This window comes from Lontra canadensis, unplaced genomic scaffold, assembly GCF_010015895.1.
Source record: "Lontra canadensis isolate GAN:19392208 unplaced genomic scaffold, GSC_riverotter_1.0 scaffold123, whole genome shotgun sequence".
Lineage (NCBI taxonomy): Eukaryota > Metazoa > Chordata > Mammalia > Carnivora > Mustelidae > Lontra > Lontra canadensis.
In genome coordinates this window covers 4,659,253-4,675,559 of record NW_022631117.1, presented here as the reverse complement: position 1 = coordinate 4,675,559, position 16,307 = coordinate 4,659,253, and the positions used below count along the sequence as shown (strand labels likewise).

The following is a 16,307-nucleotide window of genomic DNA, read 5'->3' as shown; positions in this document are numbered from 1 at the left end:
TCTGTCTCTGCCATTGTGAACATGGATCAGGAACTTCTGCCTCTCCCAGTAGAGAACTACATGGCCTTAGGTCTGACATGATGTCTACATACCAGCAAACACCAGGAGATACTCTAGCCTGTTTGTTTGAATGCCTCATAGGCCTCAGTTTCTACATTCTCCACCTCCAGCTGGCTTGGAAAGCTTATCCATGGCTGGGGAGTATTTACCTTCCATGTCATTCCAATATTGGATGTACTTTTAACTTCTAACATTCCAAAATTGAAATCTGACAGGACCAGACAAGAGAAGGAGGAAAAGAGAGAAAAACCTAAAGCAGAAGGAAAGTCATAGGAAGAAATAAATATTTTCTCAGGGCAAATGATATTGTGAGATAATGTTCAGCTTCACCATGAAATGGACTAGGAAATGTGTTGGCTAATGAAAACTGAGGATTTGGGGGATTTGCAGAATGTCCATCAACTGTGTAGCTGTCAAGAAACTGCCCAAATAATTAAAGCAAAAATGTAATAGTACATCTGTTTTGCTTTTGGATATGGAGCCCAAAGTGCTGGTTCCTGACCTTGGAGTTAAATTAAGCAAAATTTAGGAATGAGATTTCATTGTTAGTCTCTTTAAAATGACAAGCAATTTTCACCAGATTTATGGAAGTTAAATTTCTTGAACTAAGTGAATGAAATTTATCTCATTTTTAATTACAGTTTCCTTCTACAATATTGAAATGAGCTTCTCTGTGTTTGATGAAGAGCCAAGGATCCCTATTACCAGTGTTGTAAATGAATTTGCAGAAAATTGGGTAAAATAATCTTTTAAATATTTATGGTACATATAAAATATGTGAATATATCTATATCAGGGACTGAGCAGATGAAAACTAGGCTTTACTTTTTTTCTACCCATAATACATTTCACACCTAATTGGTTTTGATTTTTTTTGCTGCAAATTTATCCACTCTGTGAGTAACACCATAAAGATGTATGTGGTCTCTCTTTCATAGTGCCAATGCTGAAAGCTTTTATGAGATGTTATTATTTTAATTTGTTTAGAACTGTACATTTCCCTCCACTGACACAAATTCTGGGCCTTTGCCAAATTTTTCCTATTTGGAGAAAAGTAGGAGAGCAGAGATAACACAGTCTATGCTATTATATTTACATATGTTCATTTTTTGCATTTTAACTGTTTTCTCTCCTACACAAGAAATGTTTTATTTATCCTCACATTTTTCTGATTTTATAATCAGTAGTACATACCCTCTGTAAAAAAGTTCAGACCCTGAAATCTGAGACTCAGAAAGTAAATGTCTTCTCCCTGTATTGACTCCTCTTAAAAGTCTGAGGTATATTTGTTCAGATTTTTTCTACCTGTGATAACACTGATGCAAGTATGTTCTTTGACAAAAATAACTGGACTCATACCATTATGCTGTTCTGCAGCTTGCTTTTTCTCATGTAACCATATATCTTTGAGCATATTAATGCCACAGTATCGATCTACCTCATATACTTTAAAGATACTAAGGATTTCACTAGATAGTTATAAAGTAATATATATATTTTTAAATACAGACATCCATTGGTGGACATTTAGGTTGCTTTTATTTTTTTTCCCTATTTAGAAACAATTCTGACAGTAATGCCCTTGCAATAAATTTTGGGGACACTTGAGTTTTTCTAGAGGATAAATTCCCAGAACTGGAATTGTTGGATCAAATGACATGATCATTTCACATTTTAATAACTAGAGCTAAGTGGCCTCCCAGACAGGTGATACCAGTTTGCACCCCACCAACAGTAAAAGATCATGTCTGTTTCCTCTCTTGGTCCATCAACATTTCTTTGCAAGTATATATGACATGATTATAAGCACTTGAAAGTTGGGGGGGTATATTTGTTCACTAGGTCCGCCATAACAAAATAGGATGTACTGGGGGACATGAACAACAGACATTTCTTTTCTTACGGTTTTAGAGGCTGGAAGTCTAAGATCAAGGCATTGGTTTCTCCTGAGGACTCTCTCCTTGGCTTGCAGATGGATCATCTTCTCTCTGGGTCCTCACATAGCACGCGCGCGCGTGTGCGCGCGCGCACACACACACACACACACACACACACACACACCAGAGAGAGAGAGAGATATCTGGGGTCTCCTTCTCTTCTTACAGGAACACCAGTCCTATCAAATTAGGGTTCCACCCTTTTGACCATATTTAGCATCAATTTCCTCCTTTAAAGGCCCTACTTCCCAATATAGTCTTTAGGGCGTTCGGACTTCAATATACAAATTTGTGGGGGGACACAATTCAGCCCCCAAATAGAAAAACTGAGTGAAGCAGATGGAAATGTTGAACCAACCCAAATAATAAATGCAGCTTAATGATGACATTATCTCTGGTAAATTTCCTGGATTAAGATAGAGGAGTGAGAATACTAAACCTGATATGTTTTATCTTTTACAGTTGAATTCTATATTTCAGGACAGTGAATTTGCTCTTGCTAATCTGGCTATTCAAACCAAAACCAGGTATGTGAGGGTCATTTATTGTGGGTCGAAGGCAGTTTGAGGGATTCTGGGTATGTTCCTATCCAGGGGGGATTTCTTTTCTTTTCTCTTTTCTTTTCTTTTCTTTTCTTTTCTTTTCTCTTCTCTTCTCTTTTCTTTTCTTTTCTTTTCTTTTCTTTTCTTTTCTTTTCTTTTCTTTCCTGTCTGAGATTTAGGGACTGCATTTTAAGTTGCATCTTCCCTTCTGAGTGTAGCTTCTCTTTGGAATAAGGAAGAAATTCTATCATCATTGTAGGGTGTAAAGCCAATGGGAGAACAAAACAGAAGGAAATAAATTGGGGAAATGGTTGAATTGGATTCAATTACCTTTAATGCCCCTCTTAGCTTTAAAATGCTATGAATCTGTGATTTGGGGGGGGAAAAATCCTTCCTTAAAAGTATGTAAGGTGAGGGACGGCCAATGGTGAAGACCCTTTATTTTCCAATAATGCACTTTCAAGAGTTAGAAGTTCCAAAGGGAACTTGAAATGTTTAAAGTGAGGAACACAGACTAGTCTAAGACTCGGCTAGGACACAAAGTTGAAGCGGTGATTGCATTGCCAAGGGCTGGCATTGAGTAGTATCAAGGAGCAGAAGACAAAGAAAATACATGCTTTCCCCCACCCTCTCAAAGAACTCTGGTTCATGCCTCGAAAATACACCATGTATATCTTTTCAGGCCAATATGTACGGATTTAGCTTATTCATTTTAATGACCACATAGAATTCTTTTGCATGGGTGTGCCATGGTGTATTTACCAATTACCTAGTGATGGACCTTTCCATTATTTCCACCCTTATCCATATGTTTGTATGCACTCTTGCTGTACTATTATGGGATAGATTCCCGGAAGCGGGGTTACTCGATGACTTACCACTATTTGGGTACATAGATAATGACCAGGCATCTGAAGAGTCTCCTTAGAGCCCTAGTATTTGAAATCCAACCTGGGGAATTCCACTGTTCTGCCTCACAGTTATCTTTCTTCTGAGCTTTTGTCCTACTGTAGTGGGCACCATATTTCATATATATAAATTTTTTATGCTTTTGGTACAGAGACACTTCTGAAGGAGAAATAACCATGGACCAAACTGTAGTAAGTAATTTTTCAGAATGAATCTACTTGTGACTCTTCTAATACCTGAGTAGATGTGAGTAAAATAGTGCTCCTACCTAAGTGGACACCAGGCCAAGCTCAACTGTGGTCATCAAGGGTCAACTTACATTACCTTCTTTGGCATCTGCACAAGAACACAGTAGGAAAACCATCCTCTGATTTTTCTGAGGTCCCTGCGGGGACTTTTGGAGGCACATTTTGTGGGCTATGGGAGTGTGGAATGACTTGGGTATTGTCAATGGCAAATGAAATGTCTTGGTTGTGGACTTCTTGGAAAGAAGCCCAGTTCTTCCAAGAATGACACAATTTTTGCAAGACTGGCATTCATATAATCAATCCCCTCTTTATCTCTATAGATTTGAAATCAGGGTGTGACCAAACCATCTCCCACCATCCTTGCCCCAATACTCAGTCCTTATTCCAGTGCCTCCAAGCTTTATCATGTTAGACTCTGAAAGGATCAGCAAGCACAGACCTTGTAAAGTATTTAAATATGAGGGAAATACAATCAAGACTACAGTGCCTTCCAAATTATCTACCATGATTTAAAATGCTTTCTGGAAAGAGCTGAGTTTGAATTTCTTTTTTTTTTTTTTAAAGACGGACAGAGATCACAAGTAGGCAGAGAGGCAGGCAGGGAGAGAGAGGTGGGGAAGCAGGCTCCCCGCTGAGCAGAGAGCCTGATGTGGGGCTTGATCCCAGGACTCTGGGATCATGACCTGAGCCGAAGGCAGAGGCTTTAACCCACTGAGCCACCCAGACGCCCCTGAGTCTTAATTTCTTAATTTAATAAATGATAGATTACATGACCTAAGTAAAATTCCTCTCAAATAACAAGTGTCAAAAGCCTTTTGGTGACAATGCGGTCCCCAGAATCAGGCTGCCTGCATTGGAACCCTTGTTCTTCCACTTCCTGACTGGGAGACATTGGGCAACCTAATTAAACTCTCTGTGCCTCAGTTTCCTCATCTGAGGAAATGGGGATGGGGATGACAATATTACCATTCCTCATAGGGCTGTTGGAAAGATGGAATGGAATGATAAGTAAATGCTCGATAATGTTTCCTTGTCATCACCATGTTAGGGTACAGATCCAGAAGGCTCAGACTGCTTTCAGTTCTGACTCATCAGCTGTGTGATACTGGGCAGATCATTGAACTTCTCTGAGACTTAGCTTCCCCATCTAGGAAAGGGGGTGATAATCCCTGCATTGCCCACACTACAGGGGTGAGGTGAAGACTAGATGCTTGACTTTTCTGATTCTGATTTGCAAATGACAAAAATGAGTTACGTAAATGTAAAGCATAATTATGATTGCCGTTGTTGACAATAAGCCCTGTACTCAAATGTGATGTTTGTTTCAAGATTTCAGTGATGATGTACTTTTGTTTTGCATTATTTTGGAACAGAGAGAAGGGCAAGGAATGGTTACAATTTCCCATGTATCATCCAGGTAAGAGCTGAGTTTATTCATAGCTGGTACATTTAGTTCTGATTTTCTTTCCATTTAATTCTGTATTTGCAGCCTGTTGGTCAGAGCTGTCAGAAGGAAATCAAAGTACCTGGTGGTTATTTTACAGATGCTGTAATTGGGCTCTTGCCTTCATGAAATAAGTTGTTTCAGTTGGTCATGGTGCAGCCTAGCAGCCTGCCTTCTGCCTCTTTGTAGTGAAGAGAAAATGGGGTCCAAAGTGGCCATAATTTGGGGATGGGAAATAAAGTGTTTGTTGTCGTCAAAAAAATACTGGAAATACTGAGCAGGGAAGTGGAAAACAACATGGAAAGCATCCTTGGTTCTGTTCAGACACATGGTCCGGCTCCTTCCGGAACACTGGCCTTTGCTGCCCTGCCTGATGCAATTCAGAGAGGCTCACGGGAAGGTCCCTGACAAGTTCAGGGTGCTAAGATCAGAGAGTCTGTTGCAGCAAAGGGAGAGGTTAAAAAAAGGAGTCCTCTTAAGAGTGGCAAAATGAGAGCTGGGAAAAGAGGGGCACCTCATGGAAGGGCAGGATGAACAGGGACCCTGCTTACTGTGGATCAGTGGAGGCGGAGGCGTGGCTTGGGTTGGACAAAGAAATTTTGAGTTAGCACAGGCACATCTTTCAACAGCTGTATGAAACCTAGGAAATGCGTGCTTCAAAAAGACGTACTGGCAAATAGAAATGGAGAAAAAATCTAGGTAAGCTTGTGACTCTTTTTTTTTTTTTTTTTAAGATTTTGTTTATTTGAGAGAGAAAGAGGACACGACCAGGGGAAGAGGGACAGAGGGAGTGGGAAAAGCAGACTTTCCACTCAGCGGGGAGCGGGACCTGGGGCTTGATTCCAGGACCGTGAGCTGAGCCAGTCAGCCGCTTAACCAACTGAACCAACCAGCCATCCAGGCGCCCCTAAGCTTAAAGATGCTCTGTAATGAGATGACTGGAACGTCTGAGGACATCGCTCCAGCCGTTGAGGTCAAGAACAGCCATTCTTTTGAAGCGTATATTTTAGTGGACAGAATATTCTAGGGATGTACTAGGTATTTGTGACCTTGGCTAAGTCTCAGCTCCCTCATCTGTGGAATGGGGACTGTAATAGCTCTACTTATGAGGCTGTTGTGAAGGTAAAATTAGTCAAAATACAAGGAGCGAGAGTGCTACAAATGTTAGCTACTCTCACCACCATTATCTCCATTATTATTCTATTATAGAAATAGGTCTTCTGCAGAACACATCTTTAGAGACTAATTGAACATGTGCCATTTGCCTTCTTGCACTAATGATGGATAAATTGGAGACCAGAAGGATAAAAGGTTTTCTCCAAAGTAATAAATCCTGAGTACTCCATCTTCTCTATTAATTAGTACAAGCTCCTAGAGAACGCATGGCTGGTTCATTTTATTTTATTTTGTTTTGTTTATTTCATTTTTTAAAGATTTATTTATTTATTTGAGGGGGGAGGGGCAGAGGGATTGAGCAGACTCCCCACTGAGTGCGTACAGACTCAGGGATTAATCCTGTGACCCTAAAATCAATGACCAGAGCCAAAACCAAGAGTCAGATGCTTAACCGCTTAATCCACTGAGCAACCCAGGCACACTTCATTGATTTTAATATAATGCAACTGTTGCTGGCTGTTCTTTTGAAAATGGGTTTTGAGGGGTGCCTGCGTGGCTTAGTCATTGGGTGTCTGTCTTTGGCTCAGGTCGTGATCCCAGGGTTCCTGCTCGGCAGGAAGCCGGCTTCTCCCTCTCCCACTCCTCTGCTTGTGTCTCTTCCCTTGCTGTGTCTCTCTCTGTCAAATAAATAAATAAAATCTTAAAAAAAGAGAGAGAGAAAATGGGTTATGAGTTGTTTGTTCTGCATATGAGAAAATTTATCAGATTTCAACATGCTGTCTTCCATCATTTCTTAAGATTTGCCTGTTGATAGATGTAAAATGTTTGATATTGATAGACTCCCAGTTAAATCGTGTGTGTGGATTTCAACACTGTGTGCAGGTTGCACTTTGTTGACATAAATGCAACATCGTTCTTTCTTGCTCTGCTTTTTAGCTATCTTTGTCAGACCATCCTGAAGGCCAGCTCTTCCTTAGCAGCCTCCGAACTGATTAACAGAATCAAAAGTAAAATACACGGCAACCTCACCCATGGAAACTTCACCAAGGGTCAACTGACGTTATTAGTAAAATCTGAACACGTTGCGGTGAAAAAACTAGGTAATTGGGGGCAGGGGTATTCCATACACACTCAGTCCCCCTTTGTATTTATTTATTTATTTTTATTTTATTTTTAAAGATTTTATTTATGTATTTGACAGAGACACAACGAGAGAGGGAACACAAGCGGCGGGGAAGGGGAGAGGGAATAGCAGGCTTCCCGCTGAGCAGGGAGCCTAATACGGGGCTCGATCCCAGGATCCTGGGATCATGACGTGATCCGAAGGCAGAGGCTTAACGACTGAGCCACCCAGGCGCCCCATTCACTCCCCTTTTTAGAGGGCTCATAACGCATGTGCAGTAAGACATCCTGAGATCTGCGGGGAGAGGAGGTGTCTTCATGTTCCTTTCCAGATCCTCAGTGCTCACTTGCCCTTTCCACCTGTTAGAGCTTATGAAAAACACAGAGGGGTTCCTGGAAACCATCGGTCCGCTCTGGGTATCAGCAGTGGCCAGGGCATCAGTGGAGTGGGAGGACTGTCCCTATTGCATAACGACAGAGGCCTGGGGAGTTCCTCATTCTACACCATAATTGACCGATAGAGGCTTACTGATTTATGGATTGATATAGCCAGGCCAGTCATCTGAGAAAATGATCTGGGTACAGTCCAGAATTTCTCTCACGGGCATCTCTTTCCTTTAATGGTAAAGAGAAAGGCTATTGGATCACTCCATCCCCTTGCCGTGGCTGCCAGTGGACTGTGGTAAAAACATCGGGCTAAGCCAGATGACATGCAGAGGCAATTAGAACACACGGTCCTTGCAACAAAGTGATCAGGTAGCAGAGGGCAGGCTGTGATTGCTAGCAACAGTGAGATGGAAGGCAGAGAAGTGTAGAAGCCATAGGGAGAGCCCACCGTGCAAATGGCACTGATGGCTGCCTTCAGAGGAAGCTGGGATTCTCCTGGCTCTCCACTCCTCCCGGCCACTGTATCAACACATGAAGGAAAGATTTCCGGAATCAGGGTAACGGACCCAGTGCGTGGTCAGTAGAACCTGGGGACTTACCACACACACTTAGCCCAGGTCACTTCTCCCTTAATGTGACCACACTTGGCAACAAAACCTTGCCCTTGGCACCACCAACAGAGCAGAGCTCCCGTGTCTAATACTGGCGATGGCAGACGCTTTGAGTTTACTAAAACCAAATCCACCCCACAGTCCATTAGGAAGGGAGGAACCATCCAGAAGGAGAAGTCAGCCTTTGGTTTCCTGTCATTGACCATGGGGGAGTCTCAGAAGGAGGGCAGCTGGCAGGTGAGGACATCCGAACTTTTGTGTGTGTGGCTTGACCTTTTTTCAAGGCAGATGTAACATTTTTAAAAACTGAGACCAAAAAAAAAACACAGTCCTGTTAGCTTATGGTTTTAATGAAACGGACTAAGTGAGAGTTTTTTCCAGGAGGCTTACTTAAAAAAAAAAAAAAAAAAAGACTATTTCATGTACTTTCAGTGAAGCCTGATTTAAATGGCCTGGTAGAAAAAGTTTCCTCTTTTATTGGCTAGTGTTTACGTGTCGGGAAATAATGATGGGTCATAATGGATGCTCATGACCCTTGTAAGTGACTTATGCCCCTTCAAATGCATACATTTTCTCCATAGAGCCAGGAAGGTGCGAAGCCCAGGAAACAGTCTCTAAATACAAAGGGACCTATAACTGGCTCTTAACCAACCCTACTGAGACAGCCCAAACTAGATGTATAAAAAACAGGCATGGCAACGCTACTAGAACCTGGTACGTATTGGCCAAGTTGTTATTGCCCCTCTACCCTGTCCTTCTCTCACCCTTTGGACCTTCTTAAGCATGCACAGGCAACATGAGAGCATTCTGAAAAGATGTTCAAGGAGACAAAAGAGAAAAAGTCACCCATAATCCCCCCAACCACTGGTTTTAGGTTGGCGTATTTTTTTCATCTCCCTGTTTCCTGTGTGCCTTTAAGTTTTATGTAGTTTTCTGTAGTGGTAATCACTGTCCTCATCTCAATAATGTGATTTACCTTTTCACTCAATAGTTGATCAAACATTTTTCCATGTTTTATGTTCTTCTTCTTAATGACCATTTCGAAAAATTGCCTCAGAATCTACCTCGTTGATGGGCCATAATAATTTACTAAATCACCCTTCTATTGTTGCCTTATCATTTTCCTTCTTTAAATCATCAGTCCCTCTTCTCTGACTCTCTGCTGTTAATGGTTTATGCCATTACCTTAAGTAGGCAGACCAGAAGGGCAGCAGGTTTTGACAGAGGCTTAAAAGCTCTCTGCTGGAAGGCAATATCTTGGACTGGGTCCTATACTCTCTTCGTACATCTAATCAGTCAGCAAATCATGCTGGTTTTGTGATCACAGTCAGAACTCGTATGTACCTTTCCATCCCTACCACATGACGCTGGTGCAGACCCTTGCTATCATCCCTCATCTGCTCTTAGAGCAGTCTCCTTGCCTTCCCCCACTCTGGTTCCACATTGCCTCAAGTATGAAGTCCAAACCCTTAAATATGGAGCTCAAGGCCCACAGGCGTTCTGTTTACCAAGCATGCCAGCCAAAAATGGCCTTTTGCTCTTGTGGACCCTAGTGGGTACCTCCCTGTGTCTCATTCTCCACCTGTGTTATCTGTTCTATTTTGGGGTGGGAGGGGCCTTTCTCCCGGACCCTGCCCTATTTGTCTGCACCTCGTGTCAGTCATCCTGGCACGTCCGGGGTGCTCAGTAAATGTGCTCGCTCATCATGAAATGCACTGGACTGAATTGGATGAGGCATAGGGGAGGGTGGATGTTGAAGGCCGATGAGCTACAGAGGGTGCTATGCTCACTGCCTTCAGGAAATCATGTGCAGAGCTAGGGACCAAATTCCATCAGGGATTTCCTCTTAAAATGGGGATAAGAAGGGAAAGTGAGGGTAAGCAGCCATGTCCAAGGGCCAACATCTCCTCCTTGACTCTTGCTCCCCTGAACATTGCCAGACTTCATCTCATACTCTCTTGCCTTTTTACACCTCCTGCATTGGAACCCTCCATTCCTTTGTTCCCCAAGTGCAAAGTGGTCTTCCACGGGGCTCCCACCTTTGCTATCTGAGCCCAGAGGCTGGGAGTGGGTAGAGAGAGGCATGCCCCGGCTACATTGTGTTCCTTTGTTTGCTCTGAGACTTTTTTGGCCTCATCTTCCAATGAGAAAGCTTTTTGTCCGTCCCTCCCTCCTCTCTTTTTCAGCTCAATCAGTATCCATACTGGCAAATCTCAGTGGGAAAAGCCAAAGTTGAAACAATGCAAACTGCTTCAAGGACTTCCTGATAAGATTGTGGATCTTGCTAACATTACTATCAGTGATGGTAAGTAAGACTGTTCTGTACACATTAATGACGTAATGGAACCTTGCTTAGTTGGTCTGCTTGACCTGAGATGAAAGGGTACAGGCAAGCCTCATGTAGGAAAATCTACCTTACAATGATCCAGTTTCAGAAACTAGGAAGTTAATGCTGGTGGAGGTGGGAGTGGGGCATGCTAAGGTGGGACCGTCAGTGTTTTTTGCTTTCTAGTGCTTTTCTTTTATAATTTTTTAAAAAAGATTTTATTTACTTATTCTAAAGAGAGAGAATGAGCAGGTTAAGGGACAGAGGAAGAGGGAGAAGCAGGCTCCCCATTGAGCAGGCATCCCAACCCAGAGCTCGATCCCAGGACCTTGTGGTCATGACCTGAGCTGAAGGCAAGATGCTTATCAACTGAGCCACCACCCAGGTGCCCCATTATTTTTTATCTTAAAACAGTTTTAACAGGGGGACCTCTGGGGGACTCAGTTAAAAGTCTGACTCTTGGTTTTGGCTGAGGTCATGATCTCAGAGTCATGGGATCAAGCCCAAGTTCAGCTCCGCGCTCATGGGGGAGTCTGCTTAAGACTCTCTCTCTGCCTCTCCCTCTGCCCCTCCCCCTGCTCACTCCCACACACTCTATTTCAAATAATAAATAAATAAATATTTACAAAAAACAATTTTGGGGCACCTGCATGGCTCGGTCAGTTAAGTGTCTGACTCTTGGTTTTAGCTCAGGTCATGATCTCAGAGTTGTGGGATCCAGCCCCGCTTCTGGCTCTGTGCTCAGCTCAGAGTCTACTGAAGGTTCCCTCCCTCTCCCTCCATCACTTTCCTGCTCCCTCTCTCGCAAATAAATAAATAAATAAATAATAAAATTTTTTAAAAGATTTTATTTATTTATTTGACAGAGATCACAAGTAGGCGGAGAGGCAGGCAGAGAGCGAGAGGGGGAAGAAGGCTCACTGCTGAGCAGGGAGCCTGATGCGGGGCTCAATCCCAGGACCCTGAGATCATGACCTGAGCTGAAGGCAGAGGCTTAACCCACTGAGCCATCCAGGCGCCCCTAAATAAAATATTTTTAAAAAACAGTTTTAATAGGTAATTCTTTATGTAGTTCAATATTGCAAAACCAAAAAGGAAATACAGTGAAACATCTTCCCACTGCTGACCCCAGCCATTCAATAAATATCCACAGAGATATTTCATGTCTCTATTAGGAAATTCACACACACACACACACACACACACACATCATACAGATACATATACATATACACATATATTCTTTCTTCCTCCTAGTACACAAAGTGTATGCTATCCATGCCACTCTGCACCTTGCTTTTTTCTTCTGTCAGTGTATTGCAGAAATGATCAGTTTAGTATACGAAGAGCTTTCTCATGTTTTTTATCACTGCATTATATTATACTGCGTGGATGTGCCACAATTTATTTCTTTAACCTATTTCCTGTGGGTGGGCATTTATGCTGTTAATAACATTTTATCTTTACCAAACTGCTGCAATGGAGACTGTACATATGTCATTTTGCATAAGTAGGATATACTTGAAGCATAAATTTCTAAAAGTAGAATTGCTGGGTCAGTCGTCCTTTTGATGGTGTCAAAAGGCTCTCTGCAAGGCTTGCTTGGAGCAGTGCATACTCCCACTTGAAGGTAGGAAAGCACCTGTTTTGGGGTACTTTCATCAATGCAGCCTGCTATCAGACTTTTGGGGCTTTGGTGATTTGATGAGCAGAAATGGATATCTCGTTGTGGCTTAAAAATTTTCTTATGAAGATATTCACAGAGCATTTTACCCACTTACTGGGTATAATTCCATGGTTTTTCGTGTATTCACTAGATTGTGCAACTGTCAACTAGTTCCAGAACATTTTGATTTTTATCTCTCCAAAAAGAAGCCCCATACACATTAGCAGGCACTCTCATTACCCCCTCCCACAGCCCCTGGAAACCTCTAATCTACTTTCTTTTTTCTTTTAATTTTATTTTGTTGTAGTAAGAACACTTAACATGAGGTCCATCCTCTGACATATTTTTAAAGTACAATGTTGAAAAAAAAATAAATAAAGTACAATGTTGGGGTGCCTGGATGGCTCAGTTCGTTAAGCATCTGCCTTCGGCTCAGGTCATGATCCTGGAGTCCTAGGATCGAGTCCCTCATCCAGCTCCCTGCTCAGTGGGGGAGTCTGTTTCTCCTTCTGATCTCTCCCTTCTCATGCTCTCTCTCGCTCTCAAATAAATAAATAAATAAATAAAATCTTTTTAAAAAAAGTACAATGTGGTATGGCTGACCACCAGAACTTATTCATCTTGCTTAACTGAAACTTTATCCCTGTTGATTAACAACTCTCCATTTCCCCTACCCTTGGCCCTTGGCAAGTACCATTCCACTCTGTGCTTTTGTGAGTTGGATTATGTTAGATTCCCCATGTAAGTGAGATCATGCAGTATTTGTTTTTCTGTGTCTGGCTTATTTCACTTAGCATAATGCTCTCCAGGTTTATCCTTTTATTTTAAAGTAGGCTCCATGCCCAATGTGGGGCTTGAACTCATGACCCATGCTCTACTGACTAAGACAGCAGGTGCCCCATGAGTTATAGAAATTCTTTGTATATTTTGGAGATGAACTCCTTATCAAACATATGGTTTACAAATATTTTTTAGTAAGTTCGCCTTTCAGTCTGTTGATTGATTATTTCCCTTGTTGTGAGACACTTTTTATTTGATGTAGTCCTGCTTGTTTATTCTTGTTTCTGTTGCTTGTGCCTTTGGTGTCGTATCCATGAAATTGTTGTCAAGATCAAGGTCATGAAGATCTTCCATTATGGTCTCTTCTAGGGGTTTTTGAGTTTCAGGTCTTGCATATAAGTCTAGAATAATTTTGAGTTGATTTTTGTGTATGGTGTAACAGGAGGGCCAATTTCATTCTTTGGCATTTGAATTTTCAGTTTTCCCAACACCATTTATGGAAGAGATTATCCTTTTCCCATTGTTGTTCTTTGTGCTCTTACTGAAGATCAGTTGATGGTGAATGTGTGGATTTGTTTCTGGGCTCTCTATTCTGTTCCATTGGTTTATAGGTCTGTTTTGACTACTGTAGATTTGTTTTATATTTTGATATCAAGGAGTGTGATGTCTTTGTTCTGCTTTCTCAAGATTGATTTGGCTATTTGGTTTGTGTGTATGTGTGTGTGTGTGTGTGTGTGTGTGTTTCTAATGAATTTTAGAATTGCCTTTTTTTTTTAAATTTCTGTCCAAGATACCATTGGTTAGACTAGTTCAGTGAAGTCTATGGTCCCTGCAGTGTAGATCTTCTGATGCTTCTCCTTAGGAGATGCAGGCTTGGGCTTGGACTAATTCTCCCTGACGACCAGGAATGACTCTGGTTCTAGCTAGGTTCTCTCTGTTTCTTTCTCTGATCTCCCTGCTGAGCTTCTGGATGGTGTGCCTCTCTTGGTATCACACCCAGCTGTTAGCCTCCGAATTGCTAGTTGATGGCTCTGTTGTTCTTGACAAAACCTTGTGACATAAATTGCTCCATAGTCTGATCGCATTATAGTCCATCCCCTTGACTGGGACAGAGTATTGCCAGTTTTTGAAGCTTTCCCTCACCCTTCTCTATGAAAATATATCTGTCCTATGGGGAAGAGCTCGGGAGATGGTAGAGTGATGAATGTGTCCTTCACAAGATGCTTCACCAGAGTTTTCCCTATGGAGCAGGGGCTGTGTGTGAATTTGAGGGGAAGGGGGACTTACCACTGGCACTCAGGATCTGCCACTGCCCAGGAGGGACCTTCCACAGACCCGAGCCAGAAATATGGGAACTTCCAAGGTCCACTGGCTCTCAAATCCACTCAGAATTGTTCTTCTACCCCAGGGACCTGTGGGAGATGGTAACTACCACTCAGCTACCTAGACCAGTAGAGCGATTTTTCCACAAGACAGAGCTCTGGGAGATGGGGCCAGTCCCTAGCTCAAATGTCATGACCTCTCACTGTACTGACCAAGTTTCATAGAGTTTGTTGATTAAATTGCCTGTCAATTGGTTAGAAGATCTCTCATCAACCACCAGGGACTGTGAATTGTTGTTTTTGCTAACTTTGACCAGTGTAATTGAGGTTGCTCTTGGTGAATTTTTCCCCAACCCCTCCTTTCAGTCTATTCTTAAAGTCCTACCTAACTTATCGTGTTTTGAAAGTGTGCCTAAGTTTCCCTCATCGACTCTCAGTCTTTACACACCTTGTCACGTGTAACTCTACCATGTGAATGCCCCCCATCTCCCCACACCATGATGACTAGTTGAAAACTGAGGTGCAGGCATTCCATTGCCTTCCAGGACAGCTAGGGAATTACCTTGAGGCAGTGAACTCCTCGAACTTGTCTTCCTTGCAGAAGATGGTTGAGATCCTTGCAAAGGAATATCTAGAAGAATTAGAAAAGTAAGCACAGGTCTGATGGTTTCTGGGTCCAAAATCATAACTCAGTACACTAGGGAGGGTTGTAGCTCGAAGCAAGTGGACAGCGAGTTACAGAGGTCTGTGTTTCATGCTGACCTCCCTCCTCTGAGCGACACATTTTTCTTAGACACGACAATAGAATTTTCTCCATAGGAGAAAAAGTTAAACAACCTTAACAACAAGAGAAGCATTGCACTGAGTTAGGATTTTTAGAAAATTAACTGTCAGAAATCACTTTGTTTAAAAAAAAAATCCGCAGAGGATGAGAAGAGTTGCACAGTGGCTGTAATGGATATAACTGAAAATAAATTATCAAATTTATTAGCTTCGGAGCAATGCTTCTTATAAGTTAGCTTGACGAAAAATGAGCACAGTGTAAGGGAAAGAAAATGCATTCACGTTGAGACAATTTTTCTTTAGCCTTCAATCTTGCTGACGAGCATTAGATATCTTGGTTGGAGAAAAACTTGTCAGTTCCTCCAGTTAAATGCTCATTTCATGTAACTCCTTAATATTGCAGAGTTCAAAAATTACCCTTATTTCAAAAGCATGTGGGTTCTTTGCTTTGCCTCGTCTTTGTGACCTCGAAAACACTGAAGATGCATCACACTCTAATGAAGTTGGCTGGAACTTTTCACGTGGGTGTGTCCATCCCACGGCCTGGGCAGGATCGTGGATGGTGAAGAGAAAGCAAAGTAATTTCCAGGATGTCAGGGAGAAGGACTGTAAAGCACAGAGGTTCCAACCCCAAAAGAGTGGAGAAAAGGGACAAAGGCACAGATGCTGTGGTAGAAAGTGACATTAAAGAACACTAACTTTAGACTCAAACAGGTCCGGATTAAAAGCTGGGTTAGAACCTCTATGGCACAATTCCTTAATCTGTATAAAGGGAATAATGTCAGTACCCATCACAACAGGCTATCACAATGAAATTGGAGAATGTATGTCTCAATGCCTTGTGGTATCTTGTCTCCAAAATGCCCACCATCCATTTATTTCCTCCTTGTCAATTAGAAGTTGAATCAATAACAGATACGATTCTTGTCTTGACGGCTGCAATTATTGGCAGATTAATTATTTCAAGCAATGGAGGATTTATATATTTTACAATGAATAAGGGAGGATTCCTTTTATTGCTTTTCCTCGAGGACTTAGAATTTTTACACAATGA

At 42.0% G+C, this 16,307-nt stretch overlaps 1 protein-coding gene across 1 annotated transcript in view; it reads left to right on the top strand.

Annotated features, from left to right (window-relative positions):
- The window catches only part of ADGRG4 (adhesion G protein-coupled receptor G4), an 83,632-nt gene that overhangs the window by 22,646 nt on the left and 44,679 nt on the right, over positions 1 to 16,307 (top strand). Inside the window, exons 4-10 of the mRNA XM_032841448.1 lie at positions 702 to 796; positions 2,460 to 2,524; positions 3,600 to 3,631; positions 5,053 to 5,113; positions 7,193 to 7,356; positions 8,958 to 9,090; positions 10,563 to 10,681. Of these exons, the coding sequence (XP_032697339.1) occupies positions 702 to 796; positions 2,460 to 2,524; positions 3,600 to 3,631; positions 5,053 to 5,113; positions 7,193 to 7,356; positions 8,958 to 9,090; positions 10,563 to 10,681 (669 nt within the window). The remainder of the gene's footprint in view (positions 1 to 701; positions 797 to 2,459; positions 2,525 to 3,599; positions 3,632 to 5,052; positions 5,114 to 7,192; positions 7,357 to 8,957; positions 9,091 to 10,562; positions 10,682 to 16,307) is intronic.